At 39.8% G+C, this 13,189-nt stretch overlaps 1 protein-coding gene across 2 annotated transcripts in view; it reads right to left on the reverse strand.

The window, feature by feature from the left end:
* The window catches only part of LOC126210428 (sortilin-related receptor-like), a 204,193-nt gene that overhangs the window by 41,429 nt on the left and 149,575 nt on the right, over nt 1–13,189 (reverse strand). For both annotated transcript variants that reach the window (XM_049939658.1, XM_049939659.1), the window contains exons 27-28: nt 5,452–5,604; nt 1,949–2,214 (exon numbers count right to left, since the gene is read on the reverse strand). In XM_049939658.1, coding sequence (XP_049795615.1) covers nt 1,949–2,214; nt 5,452–5,604 — 419 coding nt within the window. The remainder of the gene's footprint in view (nt 1–1,948; nt 2,215–5,451; nt 5,605–13,189) is intronic.

A 13,189-nucleotide genomic window follows, 5' to 3' on the forward strand; every position in this document is an offset into this window, starting at 1 on the left:
GTGATGGCAACCACATCACAGTACTTTCGCATGTTACTCTGTGTTGTGTGTCACACTTTATTTTATTGTACATTACAATCTATTACACAATTGTGAAGGGATTTTCACAGAAACAAAGGGAAATGAGGCAATAAACTGAATAAATCACTGTTATATTACTACCATGTAATCGGGCACCAGAGACTATGGGTCCCTCACAACAAAATACTCTAAAAATATCTCTGAACAACCGCCAAAATTTCATTGCTCGAGTTGAGATTCACCCTGTATTTCCCAACACTAAAATGAATTAAATATTCTCTTAAAATTTGCCTTTGGCTGGTTTATACAAATAATATTCATGTTATCTATTCTGAAACTGACTACATTCATCACACCTACAAACTAGGGATAAGAATTGTGACAGCTTTGCTGGCTTAATTGACTATGAGAAGCGTTTTAACACGGTACAGTACATAAACTTGGTTAACGTGCTGTCAAAACTGATACGGATATTTCTGGACAGTGTTAGAACTGTGTGTGATAACAAAATATTATTCCCAGAGACAATCATTACCTCAGATTACAGCAGTTCAATACCAATTAACTGCTGCATTTAATATCCACTATAGTGTTTATAAAGTTCACGTCTGTGTTAGAAAGCTACCAGCTGAACAGTCAGTTATGTTTCACAGCTTTGTAAAAGGCAGAATCACAGGCACTGAATGATGCCACAATGAAAAAAAATAACAGCTCTAAGATCTAGGCACGTAGAAGCTCACACTCTCTCTTGGACTCACTATGCTCCACACGAATACTGAAGAGAAAGAACATTTATAATTGTAAATGCGATAACAAAAAGGAAACAATATCTTGGACATGTGCTGAAGAATCCTGAGAAATACAGGTTCCTACAACTAACTCTTCACTTCACCTCAGTTTGACTTCGACATAAAATAGTCAGCACATGCAGACTTGACAGAAAAAAAAAAAAAAAAAAAAAAAAAAAAAAAAAAAAAAAAAATCACACAATCCAGAAATTTAAGAAGTTGATTTCAGGTTTCATCCTGTGACCGTCCTTGAATGGCAATGGACAAGTACAGTTGTCTTTAAGACAATATTCTACATGCAGTTCCACAGCCAGAAACCTAAGGCATTTTTTCAAATATAGTTGTACAAACAGACTAAAGTGTGCTATAAAAATTAACAAATGCAAATGTGCTAGCAGAGTCTCACAAACAACTGAGCCAATCCAACATATGTTTGAAACAGAAATGAACTGAAAACACAAGGTAAGGACTAAAGTTGGACCTCTGTGGAAGATGTCTTGTACAGCCATAAAGACAGCTCCACACACAAGTTTAACACTCCCACATAGCAACATATTTTTACGATAAGGAATGTATCTTGATCCATTCAGTATTAAATGTGTCCAACTCAACTTGCAAGTGATTTTCATATTACGAGTAGCACTCGGCCGAAAATGATGCCACTCTATCAAAAGCTGACTACCGCATTTTTTGGATGAAAATACTAGGAGATGAGCAGAACATTCATTAAATGAATTCTTACATTACCAGAACTATGATCTGTAAGAGAATGGCAGTAGGACTACAATTTTCATGAAATATATATTGTTTCACAATTCTGCAGAGGATGCAAAAATTAAAAATGTATTAAAAGAAGAAAATAATGATGCAGTTGTAGACTCTGTATCTGGATTAGGAGTAACACAGCTGAATACTATCAGAAAGTATTGTAGTGTAAAAACAAACAAACAGACCAAAACACACACACACACACACACACACACACACAAAACTACTACTACTACTACTACTACTACTACTACTACTAAAACTTGACAATGGTCTGTTCTAATTAGTCATATCGGTAATACTGCATCACTCACGTATTTACCAGACAGACATCATATACTCTGTGAGAATTCACACTTTTATATACATACCACATAATTAACAGGTGACAGCATACGTGGGCATGGGGAATTCCACGATATGTGCATGTGCAGTGTGCCATTTACATTATCTCCATCTGTAACACGGACATTGCGAGGCGCCGATAATGGCGAGAAAGGCGTCAACACCGTCTGTGCCGAAAGGGAGAGCGGTCCGTTACCCTTCGGACCCACAACAGCAATGTCTATCAGGTACTGCTCACAGGAGGCCAGGTCGCGGAGTGTCACATTCATCATGTTCGTCGTCATGCGAGGTCCTGCAGAGAAATTGGAAAAGCATTATCTACATGCTTAAATCTGGACAGTAAGACAAAATAAGCCCATGCACGAGTATTCGTTTTCTATTCTGAAAGGATAGTTGCTACTCACCATATGCTGTGTTGCAGACAGGCACGATAAAATGACTGTCATAAAGTGAGCTTTCTGTTAAACAAGGCCTTAGTCGGAAATAGACAATTTATGCACACATATTTGCACAAATGCAATTCACACACACATGACCCCAGCCTCTGGCTGCTGAGGCCACAATACGAACAGCAGTGCATGATGGGAGAAGCAACCGGGTGGTGAGGATAAGGAGGAGGGATAGCATGGTAGGGATATGGGATGGTAAAGTGCTGCTTGTGGGAGGATATGGGAATGAGGTGGAGAGAAGGTAGGGCAGCTAGATGCAGTACGGAGGTTAGATGGAGGGGGGAGGGGGGGGGAGAGGGGATTAGCAGAAATGGAGAGAAGTGAAAAGAGTGTGTGCTTTAGTGGAATAGAGGGCTGCATAGTGCTGGAATGGGAACAGGGAATGAGCAAGTGGGTGAGGACAATAACCAAGAAAGGTCGAGGCCATGCACAGTTCAGAAAAGAATGTGTTGATGGGAAGAATCCAGATGGCACAGTCTGTGAAGCACTCACGGAAATGAACAATGTGGTGGGCAGCGGGCTAAGCAACAGTGTAGTTCAGATGTTTAGTGGCCACAGTCTGCTGGTGGCCATTCATGCAGACAGACAGGTTTGTTGGTTGTCATGCCCATGTATAATACAGCACAGTGCTTGCAGCTTAGCTTGTAGATCGCATAACTAGTTTCACAGGTAGCCCTACCTTTCATGGAGGTGATGCTTGGGACCCGACTGGATTAGGTGGTGGTGGGGACAGGTCTTGCATCTACATCTATTACAGGGATATGACCCAGGAGGCAAGGGGTTGGGAGCAGGGTTGTGTAGGAAGGGTAAGTATATTGCGTAGATTTGGTGGGCAGTGGAGTACCACTGTGGGAGGGGTGGGAAGGATAGTGGGCAGAACATTCCTCATTTCAGGGCACAACAACTACCTCTCAACGTGCCCTGAAATAAATAATGTCTCACCCACTGTCCTTAGGAGTTTTACTGCAGTTCTGTACTGCCCTTTTTTAATAAGTTCTTTTACTACTCATAATGTACTTTTCAGGCAACATTTTTCTAATTTTTTTCCTTTTCATGAAATCCCTAATTCAAATTATGAACGGCCAGGCTAGTTGGTCCCATGTTGTTCTTACTGTCAACAGATGACAGTACTTCTGCCAATGTGGTTTACCAGTTTACTTCCTCCCGTGTTGTAAAGTACTTCATGCTCTGCATTCGCTAGTGGTACACCATGTCTTGTACACTCCATCATGGCGCTCTAGGTCACAGCACAAAATGTAAGTGCCTTGGTGTTCATTCCATACTTATTTACCAGGCAGTCATCTGTCGTATAGTCTGGTATCACTTTGGCGTCATCTATTGTATAGTCTGGTATCACTTTGGCACAGACTTAGTTTTATTGCACCTAGCCCGCCAGCAGTTTTCTAAAAATGTTATACGATTCTTTTCTTTTGTTTTCTCGTGTGCTACTTCACATTAAAAATGTTATTGGCTTTTGTCTCTTTTTTATTTTTCAGTATCACATCTGATGACGGCTATCTAATAGCCAGTCATGGTCTAAGCATTGGAAAATAAAAGAGAACCTTACGACTGAAGTGGTATTTTCGAGCTCTACAACAGTGCTTTACTAGGCACGGTTCTGACAGATGAGATATGCCCCTGCCTTTCTTCGACCTTTCAAGTGACTTACTAAGCCAATTATAAGGTGCCCTACAGTTAAATGTGGACTTGGTGCCACATTGCAATTTGGCATTTTTCACTTTAACAAATCATTCGCCGAGTTAAAATTAAGGATGGAAACCACAACAAAAAAAAAAAAAAACCTACGATCAACTGGCGATCGAAACCTGCCTGTAAGGATTTGTAGTTAACACTGAGTTGCACAGATCCATTCTGTGACTGCTGATCTGGAAACTTTGCAAAATATTAAAGGAAGAGAAGGACAGAGTGTTGAAAGTATTAGAAAGACTTTTCACTGCATAAACACTACAACAGTTCTGTGCGTTCAGCTGTAAGCTACCATCAGAATTTACCAGATAAAAAAATAAAATAAAAAATGAGAAGTAATTTTAGGAAATCAATACATAATCTCTCTTTCCAGTGCACAAGAAAACCATTAATTACTGTTTAGTAAGAAAGGCTGCCTAAAGAAAAACTAGCCATGGTCACCAAGTGCTTGCTAGTGAAAGTTGTTGTATCAAGCATATACTCATTGTCTGTACCATAAATGAAATCTATAGACATAATAAAATGTCCTAAGATTGTGTGTGATGGTGAAACCACTTTGAACATATGACATGATATTACACAAAAGTATGTGAAAATTCTTCTTCAAGATACGTGAAAGCTACATTTACGTAAAACAGGGGTGATGTGATATAATCATGACTTTATTGGTACAAATATAGCATGAGCATTTAAAAGAAATTTAATGGAATATTGGACATTGGTATTGCCATCATCTTACAGCAGTTGTGTTCATTTGACAGTGTCAACACCTGAGCCACAGAATCTGATATTGCACTATTATGATTGTGAACTCTTTAAATGATCCTTTATCAGTGCGAGATGATCCATAGATGAATAAATCAAATCAAACTGACTAACAGCATTATTTATGCAGCAAATTCTAACACAATGAACATACAAATTTCAAAAGCAGAACAGTTTGCTATTTGAGGAGGATCATTTCTCAAGACAAAATAACTCAGAAATTAAAAAATGGATTGTCCTTACTAAAGACACATTCCACAGTGATAAGTCTCTTGACAAGAAGACTGACAGAGAAACTGAACACATTTGCTAAAATTTGCAGTGGCGGTGTGCTGTTCTATGGAAGTGGGAGATGGCAAATGAATGAACAAGATAAATGGCAGCTAGAATAGACAAAAGTCACCACACACGCTGGACAAAGAGAAAAGCAAAGCATGTTTGAAACACAACAGGTGAACATAGAATAAAAACAAGGTAGATAAATCTTTTCTATCAGATACTACAGCATAACGAGTTGATGACAAATACTTCTGAATTACATCCCCTGCCCTATCTTTTTTCAGTGAACTGTGTTTTTACTGGATAATAAATTAGTAATTTCACAATACCTGATAGAAGTTCGTCCAGGGTGACCCCATAGTAAACTCCGTATATCCAATCAATTTTAGCTTCAGTTTTTGGAGGTGCCCATTTGAGCTGCACATTCCCAGCATAAGTATCTATAGTGGTCGAAATGCGTGCAACTGCTGGCAGTTCGACACCTGAAATACACAAAGTGATTAGCTGACAGCAACTAATTTTAATGTTTTTTTCCCACTTTTACCATCCAATGGCATTATCTGTATGATAATGCTTAGTATGGCGCCTTTATCCGAATCCTGAAACAAACACTGTGTCACCATACTTTATACAGTGAACGATTGAGACTATGGGAGGTTTGCTTATGAAGTATCAGCTTCCTTTCTCAAGAAACATCTACAGTAACACCTAAAAATAACAACATCAATGCCTCCAAAATCACCAATATATTCAACACATATTCTTAACAACTATCAGAGTGAAGATTTCATCCAGCCCATGAGGCATGCAGAAGTGAATTTATAGCCAACACAGGAAATGTGGACGTCAAAAGCTGGAATACAGCAAAGTGGAGCATCTCCGCTTGCTTTGTTATCCCTCAGAGTAAATAAATACTATTTTTCTTTCTTTTTGCAATATATTTTCAGACAATAATTATATTATTAATACTGTCACACTCCAATTCAACAAATAAAGGTTTGAGGGTAAGCCTGATGTTTCAGTCAGTCGCAGTGAAACTCCCTTTGGAACAACATTATTCTTCCCCACTTTTGAAGAACCCCATTTTAAGAGCAACACTGCTTTTAAGGAATGAACATGAAACATTCTGCAAATTAAAATCCAGTTTCACACAATTCCTAATTTGTCCAAACAAGTTTCAGATTTCTTTAAGTTTCATACAGGTCTTTCATGTCATGAAAGTAGATTAAGGTAATCTATTCCTTCCGTCTAGATTGAATTACGTTGTGTCAATACCAGAAAAAGCACTGAACGAATCAGAAATCTATTTCCACTCTACCTACAATGTGATAATGGTCACACAATGTGATGTCAGTGTCATGGCGGAAGATGTTAAGCCGTAGTGATTGTTGACTTTATCAATTTTACTTTTGTGGAGTTATGGCCTACAAACATACAAAGCTTACGAATCAACAAAAGTTGACCAACATCCACACTGTCGAAGACAATCATACCGTAAAACTTTCTGACATGACAAAGAAGAACCATTTGTCACCGTCTTTATTGTGCAGCATTCTCAAAAATGAGGAAGCACAGTTAAACACTGAAGGTAGCGGTTACACTGGAGGCAAAAGGAGGAACATTCGTATGTCAACATTTAGTGATGTGGTAACCATTATTTTAAAAATGGTTTCAAGGAATTGCAAGATGCAGCATTCCTACGAGTGAAAAAGCATTCTTATAAATGGAAACATACTGCAAGAGAAGGCTCAGGAAATCGGCATGAAGATGGGCGTTGAAAATTTCTGTGCGTCAAATGGCTGGTTAGATCATTTTAGAAAATGTCATAATCTCTCATTTCAGAATGTAAGTGGAGATAGTGAGGATGTGGATGTAGAAAGTGTAAGCTATTGTAAGAAATGATACACTGTTACGACCCCACAGACATTCATAAAGCAGATGAAAATGACATATTTTTACTCTTTATGTCCTGCAAACAGGTATTGTGTTATGGGAGAAAAACACCAAGGAGGTTAGAGCTCACTGATAATATGGAAATTTAAAGCTTCCAGGTGCTTTAAAAATATAAAAATCTTACTTTGTACTTACGAGTACAATAGTAATGCCTGGATGGCATCGAAAATTTTTAGAAGACTTTAGATGCCAAGAATAGTGCAGCAGATAGGAAACTAGTCCTGAACATCACAAGAAAAATCAGTTCTGAGGAATATCAATGTTGTGTTCCTTCCACCATCATCTACGATCTCTGAACCTGGGTGTAATTCACTCTGTTAAAGCCAAACACAGAGTAGCATTGTCCAGAGGTCAATTACATTCTTCGAGTGACGGACTGCAATGACACTCAACATTCTACAGGCTATGTATATGTTTCTTGCTGCCTGGTATTATGCAATACAATGCACTGCGTCAAACTATTTTGCAAAGGCAGGTTGTAATACACCAGTTACAATTGAAGATGACAGCTTTCTAGAAAAAGAATGGAGCAGAAACATAGATGTTCCTGAAAAATGTGAGATTCCACAATTTCGTTTCTTCTGATGACAATGTTCTAACTTCTGCAACCAAGATGAATGTAAGTGGTATGTGTGAAATGTTAGTGAAGGAATACTGTGAGGTACATGGTGGTAGTACAAAGATGATGAAGAGGAGAAGGCCGTTGGATTACGTTTTGCAGCTGGTGTGCAGGGAACAGGTAACACTGGGAACTACTATCCTCTTTTCATGTAGACAAGTCAATTCTAAAAACCTATAACCAACTGGAACTGCTGTCACTACAATATGCAGGAAGGACAAAACAATACGAGGCTCACTTCAAAAGTTCTGCCCACTGTGCACATGTGATCATTATGGTAGCATGACAAAGTTGAAATTCATGCCAGTTTTGAGTGGAACTTTAGGTGTGACAGTCATATGTGTGTTCGCTGGTTCACTTGGCTGTGTTGTAATTCAGTTTTAAAATAGAAGCTGAATCCACATTAGGTCGGATTACAAATAGTGACCACCATTCCTACTTCAAAATAGAATACTTGCGTTTAAAGAACCCAAGAGCAATCTACAATGCTTTGAGAGAGGTGTGGGAATAGTGTGGTGGATTGTAGCACATTGTTACGGTGGCCTGCTCATTTCCATGAAGGTCAGATAAGCACTGGGGACAGCCCAAGAAGTGGAAGGCCATCAACTGCAACAGACTACACCTCTCAGGATATTGTTAATAACATGTCGAGAGAGAGAATCAGTGAAAAACGTGATGAAACTGCATCTGAGGCCAGTAGTCTGTTACTTCAGTTAACACAATCATAACTGAAAAGTTGAAGATGAGAAAAGTTGCTGCCAGGTGGGTTCCACACAGTCTGACAGCAGATCACAGAAAAATTAATTCAATGTTATCAAAAAGAAGGGGAACAGTTTCTGAGGAGGATTGTTGTACTTGAAACCTGGATACAAGATTCTGAGCCAGAACTGAAGTCTCAGTCACTGCAATGGAAAAGTTCTGACTCTCCACCCCCCAAAAAATTCTGCTGCCAACAATAAAAGGCAAAACTGATGATGATCTTTGTGCATGTCTTGAATGGAGTCATAGCTACAAACAGAGTACTCCAGGGAACAGGAGCATCTTGCTGCAAGCTGCTTCTGCAAAATGTTTTGCACCCAAAAATTCATCAAAGAACACTTGGCATGTTTGCGGCTGGTGTCCTCATTTTACATGGTAATGTAAGACTGCATACTGCCTTACCAGTAAGAGAAATGTTTAGCGAATACAGACAGAAAATACTTCCCCACTAATAGCAGGGTCCTCATACAAGACCACCAGACTTTGAGTTGTTTCCCAAATTTAAGGAACAGTTACATGAAAAACATTTTGACACAACTGACAAAGTTTCCAGTGAGGTGGCCTAACTAATCAAACAGCTCAACAGTAGAGTTGCCCTACATGGAATACAAAAGTTGCCAAAATTTTGGGATGCCATCATTAGCAAAAATAAAGATTACACAGAAGGGCTTCAAAGGTGTTTTGTAAAATAAATTATTTTCTTTAGTTCTATCTTACAGTGTGCAAAACATTTGAAGTGACCCTCACAGAAGATGTGTTTTGTAAAAAATCCCCCGCCATTTAAGGAAAATCCCTGATAAGAAAAAAAAATATTTGAGTCCCCAGAGATTCGTTAAAAAAGGGTTTTACTTTGCCAGAACTACTTTGCTCGATATGGTTTCAAAATTATTATTATTATTATTATTATTATTATTATTTCTTTCTTTCTTTCTTTCCTTTCTCAGACGTTATGTCTGGTTAAAAATGGAAAGTGACGCAGACCTTGATCAAACGTGACTTCCTTTTAACTGTACGGTCTATGTTACATTGCATTTAGGAACTTTCGGGTAACTGAACATGTATCAATAATTACAGAATTCTGTAGTTGTATATATATGTTTGGATGTAGCTGTATTGCGTTGATGTACTGGTGGATATTGTGTGATATGACTCCTGTAGTTGATAGTATAATTGGTATAATGTCAACTTTATCCTGATGCCACATGTCCTTGATTTCCTCAGCCAGTTGGATGTATTTTTCAATTTTTTCTCCTGTTTTCTTCTGTGAATTTGTTATATTTGGTATGGATATTTTGATTAGTTGTGGTAATTTCAGGTTTGTTATATGGTGTTGTTTTATCTGTTATAATGGTTCTGTTCCAGTATAATTTGTATTCATCATTCTCCAGTACATTTTGTGGTGCATACTTGTATGTGGGAACGTGTTTTATTAGTTTATGTTGTATGGCAAGTTGTTGATGTATTATTTTTGCTACATTGTCATGTCTTCAGGGGTATTCTGTATTTGCTAGTATTTTACATCCGCTTGTGATGTGATCTACTGTTTCTATTTGTTGTTTGCAAAGTCTGCATTTATCTGTTGTGGTATTGGGATCTTTAATAATATGCTTGCTGTAATATCTGGTGTTTATTGTTTGATTCTGTATTGTGATCATGAATCCTTCCGTCTCACTGTATATATTGCCTTTTCTTAGCCATGTGTTGGATGCGTCTTGATCGATGTGTGGCTGTGTTAGATGATACGGGTGCTTGCCATGTAGTGTTTTCTTTTTCCAATTTACTTTCTTTGTATCTGTTGATGTTATGTGATCTAAAGGGTTGTAGAAGTGGTTATGAAATTGCAATGGTGTAGTCGATGTATTTATACGAGTGATTGCTTTCTGTATTTTGCTAGTTTCTGCTCATTCTACACTCCTGGAAATTGAAATAAGAACACCGTGAATTCATTGTCCCAGGAAGGGGAAACTTTATTGACACATTCCTGGGGTCAGATACATCACATGATCACACTGACAGAACCACAGGCACATAGACACAGGCAACAGAGCATGCACAATGTCGGCACTAGTACAGTGTATATCCACCTTTCGCAGCAATGCAGGCTGCTATTCTCCCATGGAGACGATCGTAGAGATGCTGGATGTAGTCCTGTGGAACGGCTTGCCATGCCATTTCCACCTGGCGCCTCAGTTGGACCAGCGTTCGTGCTGGACGTGCAGACCGCGTGAGACGACGCTTCATCCAGTCCCAAACATGCTCAATGGGGGACAGATCCGGAGATCTTGCTGGCCATGGTAGTTGACTTACACCTTCTAGAGCACGTTGGGTGGCACGGGATACATGCGGACGTGCATTGTCCTGTTGGAACAGCAAGTTCCCTTGCCGGTCTAGGAATGGTAGAACGATGGGTTCGATGACGGTTTGGATGTACCGTGCACTATTCAGTGTCCCCTCGACGATCACCAGTGGTGTACGGCCAGTGTAGGAGATCGCTCCTCACACCATGATGCCGGGTGTTGGCCCTGTGTGCCTCGGTCGTATGCAGTCCTGATTGTGGCGCTCACCTGCACGGCGCCAAACACGCATACGACCATCATTGGCACCAAGGCAGAAGCGACTCTCATCGCTGAAGACGACACGTCTCCATTCGTCCCTCCATTCACGCCTGTCGCGACACCACTGGAGGCGGGCTGCACGATGTTGGGGCGTGAGCGGAAGACGGCCTAACGGTGTGCGGGACCGTAGCCCAGCTTCATGGAGACGGTTGCGAATGGTCCTCGCCGATACCCCAGGAGCAACAGTGTCCCTAATTTGCTGGGAAGTGGCGGTGCGGTCCCCTACGGCACTGCGTAGGATCCTACGGTCTTGGCGTGCATCCGTGCGTCGCTGCAGTCCGGTCCCAGGTCGACGGGCACGTGCACCTTCCGCCGACCACTGGCGACAACATCGATGTACTGTGGAGACCTCACGCCCCACGTGTTGAGCAATTCGGCGGTACGTCCACCCGGCCTCCCGCATGCCCACTATACACCCTCGCTCAAAGTCCGTCAACTGCACATACGGTTCACGTCCACGCTGTCGCGGCATTCTATCAGTGTTAAAGACTGCGATGGAGCTCCGTATGCCACGGAAAACTGGCTGACACTGATGGCGGCGGTGCACAAATGCTGTGCAGCTAGCGCCATTCGACGGCCAGCACCGCGGTTCCTGGTGTGTCCGCTGTGCCGTGCGTGTGATCATTGCTTGTACAGCCCTCTCGCAGTGTCCGGAGCAAGTATGGTGGGTCTTACACACCGGTGTCAATGTGTTCTTTTTTCCATTTCCAGGAGTGTATAAAGAATTTTCTTAGATTGTCTACCCGTCCATAATGTAGGTTTTTTATGTCGATAAATCCCCTTCCTCCTTCCTTTCTGCTTAATGTGAATCTTTCTGTTGCTGAATGTATGTGAAGTATTCTATATTTGTGGCATTGTGATCGTGTAAGTGTATTGAGCGCTTCTAGGTCTGTGTTACTCCATTTCACTACTCCAAATGAATAGGTCAATATTGGTATAGCATAAGTATTTATAGCTTTTGTCTTGTTTCTTGCTGTCAATTCTGTTTTCAGTATTTTTGTTAGTCTTTGTCTATATTTTTCTTTTAGTTCTTCTTTAATATTTGTATTATCTATTCCTATTTTTTGTCTGTTTCCTAGATATTTATAGGCATCTGTTTTTTCCATCGCTTCTATGCACTCGCTGCAGTTATCCAATATGTAATCTTCTTGTTTCGTGTGTTTTCCCTTGACTATGCTATTTTTCTTACATTTGTCTGTTCCAAAAGCCATATTTATATCATTGCTGAATACTTCTGTTATCTTTAGTAATTGGTTGAGTTGTTGATTTGTTGCTGCCAGTAGTTTTAGATCATCCATGTATAGCAAATGTGTTATTTTGTGTGGGTATGTTCCAGTAATATTATATCCATAATTTGTATTATTTAGCATGTTGGATAGTGGGTTCAGAGCAAGGCAGAACCAGAAAGGACTTAATGAGTCTCCTTGGTATATTCCACGCTTAATCTGTATTGGCTGTGATGTGAAATTATTTGAATTTGTTTGGATATTAAGTGTGGTTTTCCAATTTTTCATTACTATGTTTAGGAACTGTATCAATTTAGGATCTACTTTGTTTATTTCCAATATCTGTTGTAACCATGAGTGGGGTACACTATCAAAAGCTTTTTGGTAATCAATGTATGCATAGTGTAGCGACTTTTGTTTAGTTTTAGCTTGATATGTCACCTCTGCATCTATTATCAGTTGCTCTTTACATCCTCGTGCTCCTTTGCAACAGCCTTTTTGTTCTTCATTTATAATTTTGTTCTGTGTTGTATGTGTCATTAATTTCTGTGTAATGACTGAAGGTAATATTTTGTATATTGTTGGTAGGCACGTTATGGGGCGATATTTTGCTGGGTTTGCCGTGCCTGCTTGATCTTTAGGTTTCTGATATCTTTAGGTTTCAGATAAGTTATTCCTTGTGTAAGTGTATCAGGGGCTGTGTATAGGTCTGCAACGTAACTGTTAAATAATTTAGATAGATGTGAATGTGTTGAGGTGAACTACTTTAGCCAGAAATTTGCTATTTTATCTTTTCCAGGGGCTTTCCAATTGTGCGTATAATTAATTGCTAACAGACTCACGGTTGTGAGCTCTGCAAGATCCATGTACTAATTTATATTTACATGACAAACCC

The sequence above is a fragment of the Schistocerca nitens genome, chromosome 10, assembly GCF_023898315.1.
Source record: "Schistocerca nitens isolate TAMUIC-IGC-003100 chromosome 10, iqSchNite1.1, whole genome shotgun sequence".
NCBI classification, from domain to species: domain Eukaryota; kingdom Metazoa; phylum Arthropoda; class Insecta; order Orthoptera; family Acrididae; genus Schistocerca; species Schistocerca nitens.